The 18,116-nt window shown below is 40.1% G+C and overlaps 2 protein-coding genes across 15 annotated transcripts in view; one reads left to right on the forward strand and one right to left on the reverse strand.

Moving 5' to 3' along the window:
• Nucleotides 1-1,302: 1,302 nt before the first annotated feature.
• On the forward strand, nt 1,303-8,626 carry CCDC28A (coiled-coil domain containing 28A). Of its 3 annotated transcripts, none has more exons than XM_059841839.1 (6): nt 1,303-1,393; nt 2,237-2,424; nt 5,077-5,240; nt 6,153-6,307; nt 6,935-6,957; nt 8,113-8,626. In XM_059841839.1, the coding sequence occupies exons 2-6, from the start codon at nt 2,267-2,269 to the stop codon at nt 8,165-8,167; spliced, it is 555 nt and encodes a 184-aa protein (XP_059697822.1). In that variant the 5' UTR covers nt 1,303-1,393; nt 2,237-2,266; the 3' UTR covers nt 8,168-8,626. The 3 variants fall into 3 exon arrangements, with proteins under 3 accessions (XP_059697822.1, XP_059697821.1, XP_059697823.1); XM_059841838.1 differs by lacking the exon at nt 1,303-1,393 and adding an exon at nt 1,411-1,566; XM_059841840.1 differs by lacking the exon at nt 1,303-1,393 and adding an exon at nt 1,596-2,025.
• A 7,753-nt stretch (nt 8,627-16,379) lies between these two features.
• The window catches only part of REPS1 (RALBP1 associated Eps domain containing 1), a 61,956-nt gene continuing 60,219 nt past the window's right edge, over nt 16,380-18,116 (reverse strand). For all 12 annotated transcript variants that reach the window (XM_059841832.1, XM_059841836.1, XM_059841830.1 and 9 more), the window contains one exon: nt 16,380-17,748. In XM_059841832.1, the coding sequence (XP_059697815.1) occupies nt 17,680-17,748 (69 nt within the window). In that variant the 3' untranslated portion in view covers nt 16,380-17,679. The remainder of the gene's footprint in view (nt 17,749-18,116) is intronic.

An 18,116-nucleotide genomic window follows, 5' to 3' on the forward strand; every position in this document is an offset into this window, starting at 1 on the left:
AGCGGCGGCGGGCGCTGCCCCCTGCGGGCGGGGACCCGCACTGCCGCGGCCATCCCGCCTGTCCCTGCGGGTGGCACCGGCACGGCCCCGAGTGCCCCGGGCACGGCCTGCGCTGCCGCCGGCGGTGATGGCCCCTCGGCCGACTGCTCCGCTCCGCTCCCCTCACAGCCTCCAGCCTCCAGGGCTACGGGAGCACGGAAACAATCAGGTTGGGAAACACCTCTGAGATCATCGAGTTCAACCTGCGACCGAGCACGAGCACCGCCTTGTCAACACTCAGTGCCCCGTCCCGTCTCGCCTTAACAACCCCCCGGGACGGTGACTCCACCGCCTTCCAGGGCAGCCCATTCCAATGTCTAGTCACCCTTTCCGTGAAGAAATTCCTTCTAATGTCAAACCTAAACTTGCCCTGGCTCAGCTTAATGCTTTGTCCTCTTGTCTGGAGCTTGCTGCCCCACCGGCAGCATTCCTAGCCCATATAGCTCCATGCGAATATATTGAGTTCTTCCAGCATGTCCTCCTGGGGAGAATTCCTACTGCTGACCCTATCTGAAGAGAGCGATGCCTTGCAACACCTGAGGATCATTTCCCGGCGGGCTCAGCTGCCGCCTGTATAAGCACCGTTCAGCTGGCTGTAAACTTTTGTTAATAAACACAAGTAACAAAGGCCCCCGAGTCAGGCCCCTGACTGGAGCTCCACAAAGTCAAACAAGAAGTTTCACCTCCACACGAGGCAGAGCCTCCTTACAGCGAGGACAGCAGAGCACTGAACCCGCTGCCCAGGGAGGTCGCAGCGTCTCTCTGGAGACCTCAAACCGCACCCGGACCCGTCCCTGTGTCACCTGCTCTAGGTGACCCTGCCTCGGCACGGGCGTCGGACTAGATGTCTCCAGAAGTGCCTTCCAACCCTGATGACTCTGTGATTTTCCATACCGTGTAAATCATTAATTTGAGGTGCCGGCTACTCAGTGAAGCCCTAACAAGCAAAAGCAGCTGAGGCCTATTCAGTATGAGCGGGTTGTGCCTGGGGTGTAATTACAGGCAGAAGATGGAGTGAGCAGGGGAGAAGGCAGAGCGCTCCCGCACGGTGTCCGCAGGGAAAAGGATCAGGTCGGCAGTGCAGTGGTTTTTTAACACGCGTGGACTCGGATCAGATATTTCGGGAGAAACCCTTGGCCGTAACAGCCACCGAACGCCAACACCCGACCCCACCCCGCCAGGCTTCTGGGAGCTGTAGTCCGCCCGCGGGGGAGGGCCTGGCTTGGGGCGGGACTCCCACAATGCACCTCGCGGCGCCTCCGGACCGCCCCGCCGTCACGTGATCCGCGCGCCAGGACGAGCCGGCCGCTTCCGCAGGGGTCCGCGCGCGCTCCGGGGGCGGGGCTTCCCTCAGGTAGGGGGCGGGGCCTGGGCAGGGGCTGAAGCCGAGGCCGGGCGGGCGGGGGGCTCCGTCCGCTTCCCGCTGCTCCCGGGCCGCAGCCCCGTCCCGAGCCGCCGCGGTTATGAAGCGGCGGTACGGGGCTGCTGCTGCCCGGGCTGCGCGCAGCGGTCTCCTCATCCCGGGAGGTAGCGCTGATCCGCGATGGCGCCCGGGGGTGACGTTGCCGTGCTTGGGGAGCCCTCGGCCGCCTCCGGGGTGTAACGGGTGTCAGGGGTGTTTCCCCGGCGAGGAGGCGGCGAGGGAGCGCCCGGTAACCGGCCACGGCGTGGGCCGTCCGTGTGGAGCTGGGCAGGGCCCGTCGGTGGTGTAGGAGTGATAACAATCCAATAAGCGTGTCACGGCAGTGACAGCGAGAGCTGTAACAGTGATAACAAGTGTGGAACAGCGGTAACAGCAGCTGCGTCACAGCAACAACAACCCGGCATCGGCTGAGTTTCCCACAGCAGAGGAGGTTCTGTGGCACGGATGGGTCGCGGCATCCCCGTGCCACAGCACTTGTCAGTGTGTTGCCTGCCGTGGGCCCCGGGAGTCGTGGTGTTCCCTAGGCGTAATCCACGGGACACAATGCTTGAGATCATTTGGAGGTACTTGTTGGCGGATGGAGGTTTTAAGTCCTGCCCTTTTCACTCATCAAGCAGGCCAGGCAGCTTCTCCTAAAAATTGGATTCTCTTGTTCTCAGACATGAACGCTCATATCTGAAGGAACTTCAAGTTTCATTTCCACGAGCTGTCTTTCTACTTGCTTTTATTGTGAATGCCAGTTTGAATGGATTTTTTCTTTCTTTTCTTCCCTAGGAAGACGTTAAGACGTCTAGATGCAGTGAAATGGAAGAAAGGAAGATCAAGAGGAGGAGCCCCAAATCATCTTCCAGTCACTCTGCTCAGGTTGCTAACTCCAAGAAAAGCTCAGTGCCAGTCAGTAAAAGTACAGCCTTTTCCAACCCTGCCCCACAGCCTGCCGTACAAAAACCAAAGTTAAAACGGTAAGCTCGGGCCATTTGCAGACCTAGAGGGAATGAGAGCCAGGAACTTGGCAATGCTAAGACAGTCTAAAGGTTGTTTAGACTGGCTGTGACAGAAGAGCTTCAGACTTGTGAAGAGTTTTGATGATGTCTTTTTTAGCAACATGATATATATTTAGTGCAATGTAATGGTTATTTTACAGCAAAGGAAGGTGTTTTACACTTCTTTCCTTTTCTCGTAAGCTTAATGAAATGTTACACAACGCTGTAAACTCATACCAACAACAATTTAGCTGAATGTAGCCTGATGTGCCTGGTGAAAGACACAAGTTGGGTGATCAGATTTGGGCATCATATGGGAGATAGTAGAGTCCCAGATATACAGCTGTGAGCAACAAATAAAATAGTACATGACTGCAAGGTTGGAACTGACAACTAAGGCAGGAAATGAAGGCCATAAATTGAACAGGATGAGCTAGAACTGGAATTTCCAGGTGCTTTGTGATTGGGGATCTCTCAGCTGGGGGAGCATCTTGTGTAAAGAGAGACATTCAGTTCTTCAGAAAGTACCACATCAGAATAGTTTGTGTTTTTTGATGATAAGTTGATTTCAGTTTGAGAACATTAATTTATCTTCATGTTAGGAAATATGTTTCTTGGCTGTGGCAGACACAGTACATAAATAAATGAAGAGGAATTTAAAAAGCTAGCTGGAGAGAGGCAGCAGAATTTACTGACCTCTGAGTTTTAGCTAAAGATTAAGTAGAGAACTGTCAGCATCAGCACAGAGTGTCTGCTTAAAGGATGCAGTATTGGCCTGATAAATAATGAGTTTCTGCAATGTAAAGTCTATACCTTATTTTTCAGGAAAACTGTGTTAATACTTAGAGGGAAATATTAATAAATACTAATGTGCTATAAATTGGTGGCTTCTGCAGTTGACTGGAACAGTCTACTCTACTACTCTACTATCCTGGGATTTACTAGAAATTAATTTCTTGCAGTCCAAAAGATTATGTGGAGAAGAAAATGTCCTTTTTTTACTGTAAATTCTGGCCATTCTTGCACATTTGTTAAACTTACTAAGCAGTGCTAATACAGATAATTGTTTGAACTTATCAAGCAGGAGAGGTAATTGACATAATAATGTGAGGAACTGCTACTGTGATAACGGAGTAAGAGTATTTAATTAATATTCAGTTTATCTGCAAGAATCCAATGAAGACCAATGGTATATTTTATTAACCATCAGAATTGGGTAGAAAAATGGATGACCTGTCTGTTGTACAAACCATTAAGTCTGAAATTGAAGCAGAACCTAAATTGAGTTGCTCTGAGTTGAACTGGATATGGTGATTGTTGGACTGCTGGTTGTTTCTCAAGCATATAGTCTATATGATGTTTTATAGACTACAGAAGCTCTTGGGCTGGACAAAGAATTATTATTTCCCATAAGAAAGAGAGAGTTTGCAGAGCATGGGAAGGGTAGGCCTTACTGTGCTTTAAACACCATTATCTTCACAAATTAAATCAAGCCTCTTTTTTAAGTCTGTGATTTTTTTTTTTAATATCCCATAGTATTCTAAATTAAAATTTTTAGGCTCAGATTTTCTCACTGGATCAAGTTCTGAACAGATTCATCACAAGGCTGCACGACAGCCTCCTACCTAAACTGTATTAGGATGCAGCCTGTCTGTCTCTGGGTCAGAGATGGAACATGCTGCCTCTCACTGGTAGCTGTCTGTTTAGTTTCCATATTGGTTTTGTGTTCACAGGGATTTAACATGGTTATTCATTTTCATCCACGTAGTTTCTATGGGCACTTGGTGCTCTGAATAAATGCTGTGTCTAGAGAGAAGTGTATGGGATCCAGGCATTTTGATGATTTTCTTGCAGGAAGGGCTGTGGAGTATTTTTAGCAATTTGATGTTTGGGCACGGACTAGTTTCAGTTGGTACATTAGAGTAGTGGGAGAGTGGTTTTGATGGTGAGATTTACAAAATTGGGACATTATTTGTGGGTTGAAAGAAAGAACTCTAGGAAAATTTATGTGGAGTCAAGGTCACCTTCCAAAGCTTATAACCAGCTGTTTCCACATGGGTTGGAGTCTAGAGATGTTTGTGACAAGAAACCCCCTCAAAAATAATATAAGGGGGTTTCTCTCTGGCTTGCAGATGCTCCTTTTTGGGTGATTTTATGTAGATAGTGTCTGCCTGGGGAAGTGGTGGAATCACCATCCCTGGAAATGCTAAAAAATCATGAGTGTGGCACTTGAGGACATGGGCTAGTGGTGAACATGGCTGTGCTGGGTTAATGGTTGGACTTGATGATCTTAGAGGTCATCTCAGTGCACATGCCCTACGTGTCACTGCTGGGTAATGCTTTAGATACCAAGATGGCCAGCACAGATGTGTGGTCCATTGATGATTCCTCCTATTGGACTGCTGGAGCCCTTCATTTTGCAGTATCAAAATGTTGAGATAATGATGTTCTTTATTTGTAAGACAAGCTGGTGGTCCAGTGTTTATCTTAAAAGCAGTGACTGAAATGTGCACTATATATTTCACATTTAATTTTCAAAGCTCAGATGTACACTTTCTTACATTTCAAATTTACAGTGAACTTGAAAGCAGGAAGTAATACGTGTTTTGTTCAATTATTTTTTTTTTTTAGTGTAATCAAAGAGAAAGCCAAACCTCCAGGAGGTGAAGCAAAAGGGGCACAGGCAGCACCAATCCAGCATTCTTTTCTCACAGATGTATCAGATGTCCAGGAAATGGAAAGGGGACTTCTGAGTCTCTTGAATGACTTCCACTCTGGCAAACTTCAGGCATTTGGTACGTGCATGAATTGGGTGTGGACAATAGTTGTTTTTTATAGCTGTACAGTGGTAACATTTGCAAACACGTGTGCTGCAAGGACAGACTGCCACATGAAATCAACATAATTAATACATCTTACTGCACTTTAGAATTACAGTCCCATTGTAAGATTGTCTGTATTGTGGGATTATTCATATGCCATTTAATTATTCCTTCCAGCAGGGAAGCACCTTTCCTTAAGATACCAAGTTTGAAATCACTTATTTATGTAGGAAGAAGTAAGTGTATTTAGCACCCAATTTTGTTGCACATGAAGGTTTAAAACTATTGTTAACAACTTCTATGAAATTCAATTCAAGCTGCATTTTACCCAGGTTGCTCTTCTGTCTTAGCTTCTTAGTATTTTTACAGCCTCAGAGTTGATGGAGGTTTTAAAAGAAATACTGCACATTTTTGCTTTCTTTTCTCCCTTGTACTAAGTAGAAAAATGCACGTGTACTTTTGCAAGTTTAGTGTTAGGTCAGCGTGTCAATTCCACACTGATTTTACAAAAGAACCTGAAAAGTTTGTATTATATCAACCATCTGTTTCAAGAAAGCAACCCTTAGAGAAATCAGAATTGGAAAAAACTTTTTTTTGACTGAATTTTAAGTTAAAATACAGGGCCTTTCTGAATCAGAGAAAAATACAAGAATATAGAAAAACCACGTGCATTCTAAAAAACTCTGAGAACATTGGGATAGCCACTGTAAATTCAGCACAACACAGCAAGAAATGGGATGACAGAAACTTCAGTAGTGAAACCACCAAGAAAGCAAATGTACTTGTAAAATTGATGTTTAAATTATCTGATGTAGAAAGCTGCATCTTCACACCTTCATTTTCTCTCTTGGGTTTCTTTATATAAAGTTTTACTTGTTGTTTTAGGAAATGAATGTTCCATAGAGCAGATGGAGCACGTGCGGAGTATGCAGGAGAAACTTGCTCGCCTCAATTTGGAGCTCTATGGGGAGATGGAAGAACTCCCTGAAGATAAAAGAAAACTAGCCAGTGATTCCAACCTGGATAGACTGCTGTCAGATGTAAGTACTGGGAAGGCATAAATAATGGAACTTAGCCCAGAGCAAAGCTCAGTTCAGGAAAATGACACTCGTGTGTGCGCAGTGATTTACAGTTGAGGAGAACGTAGCTCTTCAATGAACCGAGGTGTGCCCTGCCCTCTTCTTGGTTCTGAGAAAACACAGGAGTTGTTTTCATTTGTTACAGCTGCTGGTTGCTTTGGGGAGGGGAGCAGGCTGGCTGGAAGCTGCCTGAGCCTATCAGCCTGCTTAGGGACAGCCCATGTTCTTGGGAACTATGACCACTTTCCCTGTAGTCCATCCTCCTACATCTGGGGAAGGTGACACATAACAAAGAATATAGATCTGTATATTCTACACTTTGCCTAGTGTATTTCTATAAAAACTAGAATTGTTAAAATTTCTTTAAATTTTTTGAGATCAGCAGATTTAAACTTAATTTGGAACTTAGCTCATAGTATAGAATTCAGTGTAGCTTTGATTTTTGTAAGAAATCATACATTTTGGCCCAAACTATTAGTTATTTCCTTCATTGTTTTAATGTATTCATTTCAGCATACCAGCATAATTGTTGCATTTCTTTGACTAACAGAAGTGCCATTTCTCATAATTTCTACATTTACATTGCAGCTAGAAGAACTAAATTCATCGATGTATCCTTTTCCTAAAATGTTTATTTTGCATTATAATTACTAACTGTAGTCAAATTGCAGTTTCTTTCCCTAGTAACTGATGTCTTTACAAGAGTCAGATTCCTTCGCTAATGTCTTTGTGTTGTTTTTTAATTTTACACAGAATCAAAGGGCAAATCCAGGTGTTTATTTTGCACATTCCTCTGAGCACTGCAGGGCTCAGTACCTAGAGTTGTAGTTAATTGTGATGCTGTGCTTTTAAATTAGTACTAAAATACAGCATCAATTTTTAGGTTCTTCCAATACATAAGTGACTGTATCTTAACACATCTAATTATAGGTTGTTTTTTCCACCTGATGATTTATTTAGCTACCATGTTCCACTTGTGTACCACAATGTATTGTCAGTGGCAAAACCCATCAGCAGCAGGGTCTTTCTGCATGCATGTTATTGAGACATTCTGGAACAAACATCCATAGTAAAACTCCTTCAACAATATTCAGAGGCATCTGTCCAACTGATAAGTGAATTCTGTTACCCTTTAGGTTTTTTCTAGAAATGTGTGTGGTTGTTTATCACTGCTTGACCATGGAAAGTGAGCTGACCTAATTTTTTATTTCTAGGGTCAGGTACTTCAGCAGAGCTTAGGAAACTGAACAAATGTGTGCTCTTAGCCCACAGAGAAGATAAATCTGAATATCTCAGCTTGTCTTTCACACTGTGCTTTTGATAAGCCAGGTTGGCAGTGGAGGAGTGTAGCACTTGGTTTACTCTGTAATTTGGTTATTTCTGTTATTACACACTTTGTATGCATTTAGGTGAGGCTCTAGTTTTTGGGGCTTAAGATCCTGCTCTGGTATCTACATTCCCTGCATATTCCCTGCATATTAAGGCAGACTTCATAAAGAGAACAAGTGGACTGTGACAATAATATGTAATAGTGATAAAAATAATCTGCCATCGCCCTTGATCCCAAGGCTAATGCTGGAGGTATGTAATGCTCAAATCTCATTGCGAAATGTTAATCTGCTGGCGGGGGACTAGCATAGGACTCACCAGAACAGAGTTTGTCTGGACTGGTGCATACCCCAGAGTAAGCAGAGTTTCATGTAACACTGCTGTCTTGTGCATGCCTTATCTGTATGTGAAAGTTATTCCTTAATGATTTGCTTTAGCCAAAAGCTACATTTAGCTGATGCTCAAGATATTCCAAATGGTACTACAGGCTGAGAGAGAACATCTTTGTCAGTCTGGATTCTCCAGCTTTGCTTTTGTTTTTCTGGACAATGGAATCAAGAAGAGTTGTGACTTTGTGTTGTTTTTTAATTTTACACAACAAAGAATCAAAGTGCAAATCCAGGTGTTTATTTTGCACATTCCTCTGAGCACTGCATTATGTTAGGGCTCAGTACCTACAGTTGTAGTTAATTGTGATGCTGTGCTTTTTATTATTGCCTTACTTAACAGAAAAACTGGAGAAACTTGGAAATATATTTCTTCTGCTCAGTGTTCATATTGCAAGTGGTACATGTATATAAGTTAATTGGCATTTCTCCAGTTTTTATGAAGGTACTGATAATGTTGCCTTTCTGATCATTATACAGACAATCTGCTCCCTATCTCTTTAGTGTTTTGTTGATTGGTGATGGCACCAGATAATTTATTGTTAATAAAGTGAAGTTTTAAATATATGATGTTTCATTTTCAGAAGCTGCTATTGGCTTGGCTGTGTTAGGAAGATGAGTTTTAGCATTGTCCAAATGTTTGCAGTTTATGTTTTTCCATACTATGAATAATTATAAAATCTCACCAAATTAGAATTAGGGTGCATGCTAGCAGTGTACATAAATTAAGTATTGTGAAATTCCAAAAGTGGGTAAATAGTTATTGTTCAATAAATCCAGGATAATCAATTTTGTAGTTACTCTGATGTTGTAAATAGGCTACTATTAATTGGTATCATCTTTCTGTGCACAGCCAGAGGAAAAAAAAAATCTGTATTAGTATAAAATCAGGCTGGTTTTAGATCCAAAATTTCTATCTTGGTCCATCCAACCATGCCTTTGGTTCTAGATTTTATATTCAGTTTTTAGGTAATACATTCAGATTCCACACTGATTTCACATTTAATGAACAAGGAATGGAATCTTTATCCTTCTACCTGAGTGCAAAGCTTTCATCAGCCCAGAGTGGGCATGTGGCTAGGGAATAGAAGATTCCTTTTATCCAGCATCTTTGGAGAAGAGGCTCCTTCAGCCACAGGATGTAGTTTTGGACTGTGCAGCATCAAGCCTGCAGTACACTGGGGACAGAAGTATCCTTTAACCACCCCTGAGTGCTCTGGCTACAGATTCAGCGTCAAATTCCCTGCCTCACCTATCACACAAATCTCCGTGATTTACAAATCAGTAGGATCCCAGTGGCTGTCCCCTCAGGTGGTTGTTGTTCTTTACACAATTTATCTCCTTCGTTGCCAAGATTCTCTAGGAGTTTGCGTATACGAACCTAGGAGTCCCTGCCTGCAGCTGGGTACGTACCTGTGATGTTGTGAAATCCAAAGTCAGCTTAAGAGAACTATAATACAACGAGCTTCTCACAGAGCGAAGCCAAGGTTGATGTTTGTTCTCCACACACACACCTCTGACCAATAATTGGGCAATTACCATTTCTGCACAGCACCTTCTCACATCAGCACTATGCCCTTGTTTCTGGGCAGACTTCTGAACAACGAGCTAAAAAGTAGCATCTTTTAGCCTCGTGCCTCATACCAGGTGTGGCAAGAGTGACTAGTAGAGCTGCAGTTACACAAACAAAATTGTCTTATTGCAGCTCACTTGGATGCAGGAGCAGAGCTCTGTGCTCACTAGCAGCCTCCTGCCAGCAAGTGCAGTGTATCCCAGCATTGTAACGCACACTCATCCCAAACCACACTTTTAATCTCAGAGTTTAGATATTCTCTTTTAGAGGCAGCTCTTCTTCATTTCTGGGCTCTGACATCAAACTGCTTAGGCTTACTATGTCAAACACATTTCAAATCACTTACAAACATGTTGGATGTCTTGATCTTGTTTCTGTAGCAATGTATGCAAGGACAGAGGGTATAATTTGAGATACAGACACAAGCTAATACCTTTCTCAAGCAGCTGTTAAGAATTATATAAGAATTAGCCCCTTTTTCTTCATTCGCTTTAAGCCCGTGGGCAATTACAAGTCACAAAGAATGCACTAATTAGCAAATAATGAAGAAATTAGGAAATTCTTTTTCCCTTACCTCCTCCTGGATACAACTTTGTGTCTTTGACACAGTCCATTAATGGTTGGTGCTTATTAACTTGGATTTATTCAAGAAAATTTTGTAGCATGACTTTTGAGATACTGAACTCTTTTATGTGGTAATGAGCTAATCACATTTCTGGGCTCCTGCAGGAAAAGGAAAAAAAAACCCTACTGTAACATATTTGCGGAAAGTTTTTTGTAATTAGAAGAGTATGTAAGTGGCTGCAGAAAATTAGCTCATTTTCTATTATGTTGTTTCCTGAAGAGTTGTTTATGGAGATAAAAGTGTATTAACATTAAATGTTTAGTATATTTACCAGTGTGAGTTTAGGCCAGTGCTGTGGTTTAAAAACTCATACTGATAAATGGGTATGGTGTTTGGAAGGTGTTCTTTGCTGCATCACTGTAGGCACAAGTTACATTCTCCTCTATACTTCCAGTTGAAGGCAACAACACTGTAAGAAACAGATGGGCTGAGTCTATAAGTGCATGGCTGGTGTCACTGCCAAAATTTTGGAGTTTTAACAATGCTATTACCTATGCAGCACCAGGCCTGTGGTATCAGATGGGATTTATCCTTCTTGGTGAGGGAGGAGAGTCTTTGCTGAGGAAGCAGTAGGTATGGAGGGAGACTGGGACAGTACCAGGCCTGTTGCTGGCAAGACAAGGGATAAGATGCAGAGGGATGAGATGCAGAGGTCAGAGGGACAGGGTGGTGGCAAAGGTCCTCTGCTGCTCTCAACTGTGCTGATCCCACTGGAGCACACCTGCAATCCCAGGGACTTGTCTGGTAGCAGAAGCCAACAGGAAAACACCAAGGAGGAAACATGTCAAAGAAATTAAGGAGTACTCCTTTGGGAAAGATTGATTCTGCAGTGAGACCAGACTTTGTAGATTTCTGAATCAGCACTGAACTTTGCTGAAATAAAGTTTTACAAAGAGACTTGTGGCACACATCCACAAGACCTGTACATCTCTCTCTCCTAAGTAAAAAAAAAAAAAAAAATAGGAAACCTTATGTTTTTAGTAGATGATGTTAGATATAAATTTTAAATCTTAAAAATCAGTCATTATAATAGACCATAATTTTCCCACTATTTAGAAATAGTAAGATTAGTATGAGACCTCCAACTTACAGCTCTTTAATCATATTTAACCAACAAAAAACAGAACGTGAAATAACCAAGAACAATTCCCAACAAACTGAGAGGCTGGGACCAGACTGAATTAATGAGTAGTTTGCAAATTATCTGATCACCCTGATCAATGCAATATTGCAGAATCAAGTTGAAATACTAAAACAGACACAGTGTAACAGTTTAGCAAGTGCTAATACAAGAAATATTATACAGAACTCTAAAACTTGAAAACATGAATGAAGGAAAATAAGTGTATGTTAGAACAAAAATCTATGCCATCTTCATGAAAATTTTTAACCCAAAATTCTACCTTACAATCCATATTACATCTACCGTCAGTTTTAGACAGTATTCACTTTGGATCTGTTCAGATCAAGACAGTTTTGAGCTGTGACAGTTGAAATGCAACACCTCTTACATCAAGATGTAATAATCTTTTCCACAAGAGAAATGAAGAGGTATTTGCAAAAAGGAAGTTTTAAAACCTAAAAAAAAAAAAAAAATTAATGTTCGAAAAAGCTAGAGGACAAAAGGATAAAAAACAGTGACAAAATTGGTTTTGACATGAAAAGTTCTGAGACATTATCAATTTTAGCACGTATTTGGTTAGCAAATTCACTATGGAGGCAATGTGGTAAAAACCATAGAATCTGTCAAAATTACCAGCCTCTTAATTTTGGAAAAAAATTGATATGTGAATAATTACTGGTTTTCCACAGAACATCTTGCTTTAATACTACTTTATCCTGAAAAGCTAAATGCACAGTAAACCAGGGAATATGTGCTTTTTAGGTACCCTTCTACAGCAAAAGGACCTCCTGACTCGTCTATGATCTCTTGGTTTCTTGGATGAGAAGGCAGGTGACCAAGTTCCTTCACAAGGGCAGTGAAAGACAATGGATTGAAGCTCTAGAAGAAAGGCTTGTTATAAACTGAACCACTCTTCTTCCAAAGGTAGGATATGTAGAAAAAACAAGTAACAGGCTCGAGGCATGGCACTTCTACATTTTCTGATAGAATACAATGAATCACAACTTCCTACAAAATTCCTTTCATTTTTTTTTCTTGAAACACACTCTGTATTTCCATACCTTGATTAACTCAAGCTTTCTATCAGCTCAAGCTATGCAAAATAAAGCACAAAAGCACTTAGTAGAGTGCTGAATTTCACATCATTTTAATGAAACACACACCTAAGTTAACATAGGGATTCCCAAAGTATTTCCTTTGCCTTCTGCAGAGAAATCTTATATTGCTGAAACTCTTTACTATACATAAATTTCTTGCTAAGTCTGACACAGCCAGTCAGGGATGCTAGGCCTTCAGAAGCCCTTAGGTGAGTGTTCACAGCAGCTGTTGTAATGCTTATTCCACTTCCTGCTCCTCCAGCTGTCAAGAAAATAACTGATTTTCAATATGAAATAAATTTATTTTCTCAATATGCAACCAGTCTTCAAATGCCAGTGTTCCTTACTTTCCATTTGGGGGGACACTAAAAACCTCAGGCTCTTTGTAGAAGACAGTCCTGATCCAGAGTGCAGTTTCTTACAATGAACGTGTTCCACGCCACGGACCATCCCCTCTTCTGTCAGTTTCAATGCAGCCTTACTTGAGGCAAAGACAGAAAAGCAGTCAGACCTCTGAGGTTAAGTGACAGCGAGCAGGAGGCGCCACTGCACCAAAGAGTGTCCGTGTACTGCAGAGCACGATGTAGCTCCCATCTCCCACAGACTGGGAAACATTACAGCCACACATGGTCCAACAGCAGTATTGCCAAAATTTGGGTTTCCATCAACATACCACTGAATGTCGGCTTAATTACTTCTACTATTTATGATGTTTTGTTAATTTCATAGGCCTCTCAAAAACAAGACAAGTCAAAACAAGTAATTTTAGCTGCTTACAGATATTGATTCATTTAATCTGGAAGAGTGAAAGTGTCAACAATATATTCTACCAGAGATGAAATAGAATTCATCTAGCTTTCTGTAACCCAGTATGCTGGTGAAGTGTGATAAACAGTACTAAGAGTCTTCTTAAGGCTTTGGATTTAAGCTGTGAGATCACAAACTTCATATTTCATAGAGTCACAATCTTAATTTTTTAGTATTATAACTAAACAAAGGCTGTTTTGGACAATAATTTAAATGCAAGACATGGAATAACTATATACCAGTAGGTTGGAAAAAAATACTGTGAAATCACTTTGAAACACACTAACAGTGTACAACCAGGTACAACGAGTGTACAATCAGTATATGCTTTAGGTACAAATCATGTACAATCTATCTTTAAAACAGAAACTGCACCTTTAAAACCCACTTTGCCAATTCAAAGAAATATTACTGAAAGGAAATTACACAGTATTCAACTGCATGTCCCCCCAAAAAAAGAAATTAATTCAAAGACTCCTGTGAAGTTTATATTTTGCTTGTGAACTATTAGGACAACCTTATATTGTCTCATATGGTTATTGGTATGTTGACATTATTGACATCTTTCCTGTACAATCCCTAGTTTGTTATTAAGACTATTAAGAGAACATAGCATTTAACTTTTTTTTGTAATGAGATAATGAAATCCTTGGTTTTCCTCTAGACAGCTGTATGATAAAAGATTGGTACATCCATATACATGGCAAGACAAGCATGCTGAATAAGCATGCAAATATATTCAAAATAAACAAGTTATTTTTTCATCTTCCCCAAAGAGTAAGAACTGCATTGTTATTACTCACTTAGAAGTAATGTGCTTTTGCAACACATTACAATTTCATGAAACTAGATTCCACAGAAACTAAGACTAGAATGAGCTGGGAGTCAGGAGACAACGATTTACTATTTTTTACCATTTTAGGAAAGAGTGATTAAGGCTAGGCCACCCATAAAGTGACATTTAGAGACAAACTGCACAGCTGAAACCAGAAGAGTAATTCTCATCTCTGCCCTAAATGTAGAGAAACACAGCACACCCCATCCATAAGGGACAGAGACATGTCACACAAGAAACAATGCTGCAAATTTATTTTCTTTAGTTTTAAGTTTTTATAACCTCAACTTTGTTTTTCCCACATAAGACATTTTCAGTAATATGAGATCATCTAGTTCATCACAATTGCAAGGAAAATGAGGTGCATGTGAAGTACAAAAAAAATTGAAAATACTCGCTTACATTGGATAGACTTAGAATACTGCTCAAAACAAAGTGGCTTTTCAGCTTTTTACCTTTGCATTTTGGAAATCTTCTCTGCAGTCCTAAGATAGGTAATGAACGGAGAAAAAAGCAACTCCAAAGCAGGTGGAATGAAGAAAGAGGCACATTGTTAGGAGACACAAAAGAAACACAAATGAGAATAGACACTCTTCCAATGACAAAGTCCAGAGAAAAACATTCCCCAGGTGTTTCAGAAAGGCCTGCTGCTGTCCATCCATCCCAGCTGGGAATATGAATCACACTCCTTACTATTTAGTAGTCTACATTTATACTCGCAATAGAGAGAGCACCTCTTTTGTACTGTACATAATTCCTTGCCCCAAAGAGCTTACAATCTAAGTTCATACAAAAGAATGCATCAAGTAGCTGGATCAAGATCAAAGAAATGGGAAAAACAAGGAGATAATTTTATAAGGGATTAAAGTTGGGTTACATTACTAAATGAGGTAACTTCTGAACATCATTGGCAGTGATGTTCTTAAGACATTAAGTAGTTTTTCAGTTAGGTCTTCTGATCATGAAAAACTGGTTTAAAATGTACAGAATGATGCATTAAAAGTAATCCACAAAAATTCTTAAAAATAGACTTGTTGGCAAGACACAAAAAGGTTCAGATTGCCAAAGTTCTTCACTTGAGACACTAACTTGTCATTCTCTTAGGAAGATATGGATGTTAGAGAAATTCATATGTACATGTAACATTTGAATGTAAAAGGCTTTTTACATTTAAGCTTAAAATGTTAAATTCTGATTTAAGAATCCTGTTGCTATAAACACAGGCTTAATACTTAAATATTAATATGAAAATAGTGCTATTTTAAAAATGTATTTTAAACTTTAAAATAAACTATGGACAAGATACAGTTGGTTCAAAAGATCAACATTCTTTAACTGCAGTGACTCCTCTTCTGACTTTTAAAAAAGGGAAAAACTTTTTCCCACTCTGTTCCTCCTACTTGTCAGTTATAACAGAAGTGATCGGTCCATCAACTTTAAAGTTTTACTTTACTTTGGCGGGGGTAATTTGTTTTGCTGGATTTTTCTTCACATTTTCCTATTCATATATAGTTTTCTGAAGTCAAAGCCTTGCACTTTAAATAATATTTATATGTCACCTTTGTGACCATTTAGCTACCATTTCTTAATCCCTTTACATGCAAACCGAAATTACATTTCATGCAACTATGACATCCTTTCATACCAGAGAATTTTGCTTTAGATTATATACATAAACCATCTGCAACACTTCCATGACATTTGAAAAAGTTATAGTAGTAAAAATTCACCATAATTATCCAGTCTGTTTATGATAACCAAAAAGAGAAATACTTATTTTTCACCGTAACAGCATAACCAGTGGTAAATCTGACTTGACCTATCCTTTTGGAAGGGAAGCAGATGTTAAGAGAATTTCCTTTATGCACAGAAGTGAGACAGTGATGTTATGGACTGCTAACAGATGATAATTTATCTTTTAATTTTTAAAGGAATTTTCGAGGAAATCAAACCAGATATTAAGCCTAAAGAACTATAAATATATTTGACCCAAGTCAATACTAACATTCACTTTTTAGAAATTACATTAGTATTAAATTTGCTTACAGGAGGATACAAAAGGAGTATAGCCACAGATTACCAAGAGAATCACTTCTGATCAACAGCTAAAAATGAGGGAAGAAAATGGCCAAAAGATTACAATCAATCACTTCTTGTACATGCCACAAAATTACAAGAAATTACCTGCAGACCGGTAATAAAACCCTCCCCCTTATTTGAATGAGTTTCAATTCCAAGGTAAAGATGAATCAACAAAATTAAAATATTGTGCTGTTTTATTGGTGTAAAAATCACACAATTGCTAGTTCTGATTCTGCAGAGATACATCCATGCAGTTAAACATCTATGATCCCACAGCCAGAAGAAGCCATTAAATAGAATATCTGCTGTTAGTCAGCAATTAATGCAAATTTACATATGAGATCAAAATGTGTGTATCGTACAATATACAACAAATCCTAATACAGTACATCAACCTGAAGAGCAAGATACACTCAAGGAACTCTGTTAATAGTGAAGCCTGTCTATATGCCAGAGAAGTAAGGCCTGGAAACAAGATGACAGAAGGTACCCCAGAATTCCTAAGAAGCAAAACTGTTCATTTTTTGTTTTATATTTCTTTTTGCTGGGAATTAGAAGTTTATAGAGGTGTTGACATTTTACTTGACAATACAATTTGTTATAGTGAAGACTGGTGGATGTGATCTGCTAATATTAAAAGGTAACGTGTGAGACATGCAAATTACAGGTGGTGCTTAGATAATGTGCAATTAATGTTTGGGACCTACACCCAACTCTTTTCACAAAAGGGAGAACTAAAGAAGACCTGTTTGATAGACTACCAATTGTGCCACAAATGCTTCTACGCATGCGGCTGAATCAGGACCATGAATGGATAAAATGTGAACACCTGGCAATCTGTGGTTACATACTCTGTAATGTATGCAACAAAAATCACAAAATCCAATCCAGTTGATATGGCAAACAGCCTGCAAGAACTTTTCCAACCTGAGTAAGCTGGGGAATTGCAAAGAGGCAGGCTTTCTAGCGTCGTGAACAATTTCCAATTGTGAAAGGCAGCTTGGGAAGTAACATTGGCTGATGACAGATTAGTAGTTTCTCTCTTTTCTGGCACAATAAAATAAATGCCATAGTGAATGAAGAGTTTATGTGCTTAAAGGTTAAAATCAACTGATTAGCAACCCTCTTCTGCAAAGATGTTTCAACAGGAAAAAAAAAAAAACCTACAAAAAAATTCCAGTTGGCAATTTTGGTGACAAACTCTGCAAACTTGAGTCCAACAAAGACCATGGATGCCCACAGAGAAAGATGTGAGAGGCAGTGTCACATTCAAGGAAAAAGTAGTTTGTTTTTTTTTTTTTCTCTCTGTACTGAAATTAAAATATTTAAAATACAAAAGTGAACAAATTGACAAAACAGAACCACAACATTTAATGTAGAATAGAGTGCATTGAGCTAGATGCATGGATATTTAAATAGGCCTTAAAACCAATACCCCTTTCAAAATTAGTAAATTCACAGTTAACGGCAGTAGGCTTAGAGGTGAGAGAAGGGTCGAAGTTGTTCCAGTTGGACTTCCAGGGAGATTCTCTCTTCAAGAACATCCTACAAAAGAAGGATTTGCTACTGACAGTCCACAGAGAATGAGTACTGAAAATTTCCTCATGCAATTAAAATCTGCTTCAGTTTGAAAACTAACTTATATTCTAGACTCTTGGTAACTCCTGCTAGACACTGAATAGAAGATTGCCTGGCTGGTAATTACTTATCATTGGAAATCAGTACTTTGCTCCAAGGTAATGCCAAGTATTTTTTCCTTTCTTTCAAATCACCCAAACCCGAATTTGCAACCAGATCCAAACCCAATTATAATATTTGCAAATGAAGTCTAAAATGTTAAGGGGGTAAGCTCTCACCTGAGTTAAGAGTATTGGAAAACTCACAGTTTTTGTCCCCAGTTTTTCCTCCTATGT

Source organism: Haemorhous mexicanus, chromosome 3 (assembly GCF_027477595.1).
Source record: "Haemorhous mexicanus isolate bHaeMex1 chromosome 3, bHaeMex1.pri, whole genome shotgun sequence".
Taxonomy (NCBI): Eukaryota; Metazoa; Chordata; class Aves; order Passeriformes; family Fringillidae; genus Haemorhous; species Haemorhous mexicanus.